The sequence below is a fragment of the Austrofundulus limnaeus genome, unplaced genomic scaffold (genome assembly GCF_001266775.1).
Source record: "Austrofundulus limnaeus strain Quisiro unplaced genomic scaffold, Austrofundulus_limnaeus-1.0 Scaffold487, whole genome shotgun sequence".
Taxonomy (NCBI): domain Eukaryota; kingdom Metazoa; phylum Chordata; class Actinopteri; order Cyprinodontiformes; family Rivulidae; genus Austrofundulus; species Austrofundulus limnaeus.
In genome coordinates, this window is record NW_013952889.1 from 399,929 (window position 1) to 403,717 (window position 3,789).

Consider the following 3,789-nt stretch of genomic DNA (forward strand, 5'->3'; position numbering starts at 1 on the left):
GCTTTAAGTATCCTGTTAGATTGAAAGGTGCAACAGTAAATAAGTACAGTCTATTTACCATTCATAATTGTGTTAATGTTACAGAGCTAAAATGAGATGTAGTAGTAGCTGACATATACTTTGAGACACAAATACTTTGAGACACATATACAGCGCATAAAATAAGTACTGAACAGGTCACCATTTTTTTCAGTAAATATATTANTTACAGAGAAAAATGGTGACGTGTTTAATACTTATTTTACCCGCTGTACTTTGAGACATATACTTTGAGCTAACGCATCTCACAAGTGCACAAAAACGTATTTTACAACACTGGACCAACGTGGATTAACTCCATTTCTCAACAATATATAGGTGAAAAGCAGCAAAGTCATATCTATTCCTTAAATAAAGACAATCCTTTATTTGTTTACATTTTCACAGTATTTTATGTTTATGTACTGTTTTGTTTTTATTATAGAACAGCCCAAGTAATTACATTTTAGAAAAGGAAAATGACATCCTGTGTTACCTGGTCACTGTAGCCCATGAGGGCCCGTCGGGTGTTCTTTGGCCCCACGAAGCGGCTGACAAGCATGGTCCACCCCAGTGAAAAGTGAAAGCTGATGTCCTCTTGAAAGTCACTACAAAGCTTGTCACAGGCCAGGTCATAAGTGAGACTGAAGGACTGACGAGGAACCATACTGTCAACCTGCTCTATGACAGAAGGGGGCAGCAGAGGCTTCAGACCATCTGCAGACAGACAGAAAATGTTACTTCTAAAATACAAACTTCAATCAAATACAGTCTCAAACAGCTACGGGTGGTTTTTAAATTCAATATTGATATATTGAGTATAAATTTGAAGAATATTTAACTACCCATATCTAATCCACTAGGAGTTTAGTTTTCTCAGGCACTTCCAATGCATCACAGCCCACTCCCACTTCCATCTAGAAAACTCCAGCAGACCCATACCCCAGGTCCTCCAACCAAAAATATTGGTAGAATAAATGTAATGTTCTTTGGGGATGTTGTTTGTTGTGTTTATGATGCTTGCTGCAAACCAGTTTCCCTTTGGGATATGAATAAAGCTGAACTGAATTGGTAGTTTCTCTGACCAAATTTAAAACAAGAGTTATTTGCTGTTTGATAATGTTTTTTGCATTAAATTATGTGCATATATTAGTTTGTTTTTAAACATTTCAAGAACCACTGAAGAATGGATTTAAACTCTCAGAAAGTAATTCTACATGTGCTGGGCATAAAACTAGAATATCAAATGTTGATTTATTTCTATAATTCCACTCAAATAGTGTAACTTGTACATTTATATTCATTCATTACACACAGACTGATATATTTCAAATGTTATTATTTTAATTTTAATGATTATAAGTGACAACTAATGAAAACCCCAAATTCAGTATCTTAGAAAATTAGAATATTGTGAAAAAGTTCAATTTTGAAGACGCCTGGTGCCACACTAACCTGCTAATAAACTCAAAACACCTGCAAAGGCCTTTAAATGGTCTCAGTCTAGTTCTGTAGACTACACAATCATGGACTGCTGACTTAGTTGTCCTAAAAACGACCATTAACACCTTGAACAAGGAGGGTAGGACACAATTACTAAATAGGCTGGCACATTAATAGAGAGGCGAAGGGTAGGAAAAGATGTGGTAGAAAAATTGTACAAGCAATAAGAATAACTGCACCCTGGAGAGGATTGTGAAACAAAAMTMATTTAAAACTGTGAAGCATCTCGCCTGGAYTAAAGACAAAAAGGACTGGACTGCTACTGAGTGCTCCAAAGTTATCTTCTCTGATGGAAGTAAATTTTGCATTTCCTTTGGAAATCAATGTCCCAGAGTCTGGAGGAAGAGAGAATCCACATTRCTTGAGGTCCAGTGTTAAGTTTTCACAGATGGTTTGGGGCCATGCCATCTAMTGGTGTTGGTCCACTGTGTTTTCTGAAGTCAAAGRTCAACCAGGGTTCCCACACCATGGCCAACATCAAATTCAAAGACCTTTCAAGGACTTTCCAGTACCAATTTCCTCAAATTAAAGAACCACACACAACAGCAATTACCTACTGCTATCGCAGAATGTTACCAATAAACAGGTTTAATATCATGTAAATTCAATGAAAAACTGAGCAACATTGAGTCAAAAACAATGACGTCAGTTTACCATAATCTTGAGTTATCATCGCAAAAGATGTCAGTTTTTTTTATTACATTTTAGAATTTTTTTTAAAGATGATAAAAATCAGTCATGTGAATAGAGAATTTCAATCCCCAAAAACATTCAAGGACTTTTAAGGACAAGTGTAATTTTTGACTGTTTTCAAAAACTTTCCAGGGCCTTGAAATCATTTTTCCCAAATTCACAAACTTTCAAGGATTTTAAGGACCCGTGGGAAACCTGGTCAACGCAGTCGTCTACCAGGAAGTTTTAGAGCACTTGATGCTTCCTGCTGCTGACAAACTTTATACAGACGCCGATTTCCTTTCCAAAGGACTCGGCTCCTGCACACAGTGCCAAATTTACCAGTACCTGGTTTAAGAACCATAATGTCCCTGTTCCTAACTGGCCAGCAACCTCTCCAGACCTTAATACCATAGAAAATCTGTGGAGTATTGWGAAGAGGAAGATGTGATATACCAGTCCCAACAATTCAGAAGAATTGAAAACCACTATTAGAGCAACCTGAGCTCACATAACACCTTAGCAGTGCCACAGGCATTTTTTGTATTGGCCTTAAGTAATATTCTAATTTTCTGAGAGACTGAATTTAGGATCTTCATTAGTTGGCAGTTATAATCATCAAAATTAAAAGAAATTACATTTAAAATATATCAGTCTGTGAGTAATAAATGAATATAATACCCAAGTTTCACTGTTTGAATGGAATTACAGGAAAAAAAAATCAACTTCTCCATGATATTCTAATTTTATGACCAGCAACTTTATTCAATTCAATTCAAAAATACTTTATTGTATCCCAGAGGGAAAATAGGTGTTGTTGTAACTAATCATATATGCATCTATAACCTATTATCTTTTGTAGTTAACCCCATCCATGGTGGTTGCCACAGCCAAGTGAAATAAGCAAACAAAAATGGCAAAAACTGTCAATTTGACAGATCTTAACCAAACAATAGTATGTCAATAGCTGAAAGTCAACCTCAACATGTACTCAGAGTGCTAACTGATCAAACAAGATCTGTTTTAAAACTTTTCCATTAACGATTTTGCCAATAACTATTACCAACACAATTTGTTGGCAAAATACAGTGGGGTGCGAAAGTTTGAGCAGTCTTGTTAATTTTCCTTATTTACCTTTATAAATCATTGATTGTTTGGATTTAAAAAAAATCTGTAAAATACAACATATAGGAAACAAACACAGTGATATTTGAGAAGTGAAATGAAGTTTATATGATTTACAGAAAGTGTGCAATAATTGTTTAAACAAAATTAGGCAGATGCATAAAYTTGGGCACCAAAAAACCCTTTATTTGATGGTTTCTGAGAATGGACAGYTCTCTTTAAGTGACACCACAGATTTTCAATAATATTCAGGTCTGGGGACTGAGATGGTCATTCCAGAACGTTGTACTTGTTCCTCTGCATGAAGGCCTTAGTAGATGTTGAGCAGTGTTTAGGGTGGTTGTCTTGTTGGAAGATCCAGCCCCGGCTTCAGCAGCTTCAGCTTTGTCACTGATTCCTGGACATTGGTCTCCAGAATCAGCTGATGTTGGTTGGAATCCATGCATCCATCAACTTGAACAAGATTCCCAG

General features: G+C 36.1%; 1 protein-coding gene across 1 annotated transcript in view; it reads right to left on the reverse strand.

The window, feature by feature from the left end:
* The window catches only part of mfn2 (mitofusin 2), a gene marked incomplete at its 5' end in the record, with an annotated part of 55,604 nt that overhangs the window by 18,236 nt on the left and 33,579 nt on the right, over positions 1 to 3,789 (reverse strand). Inside the window, 1 exon segment of the mRNA XM_014025594.1 lies at positions 515 to 735. Within this exon segment, the coding sequence (XP_013881048.1) occupies positions 515 to 735 (221 nt within the window).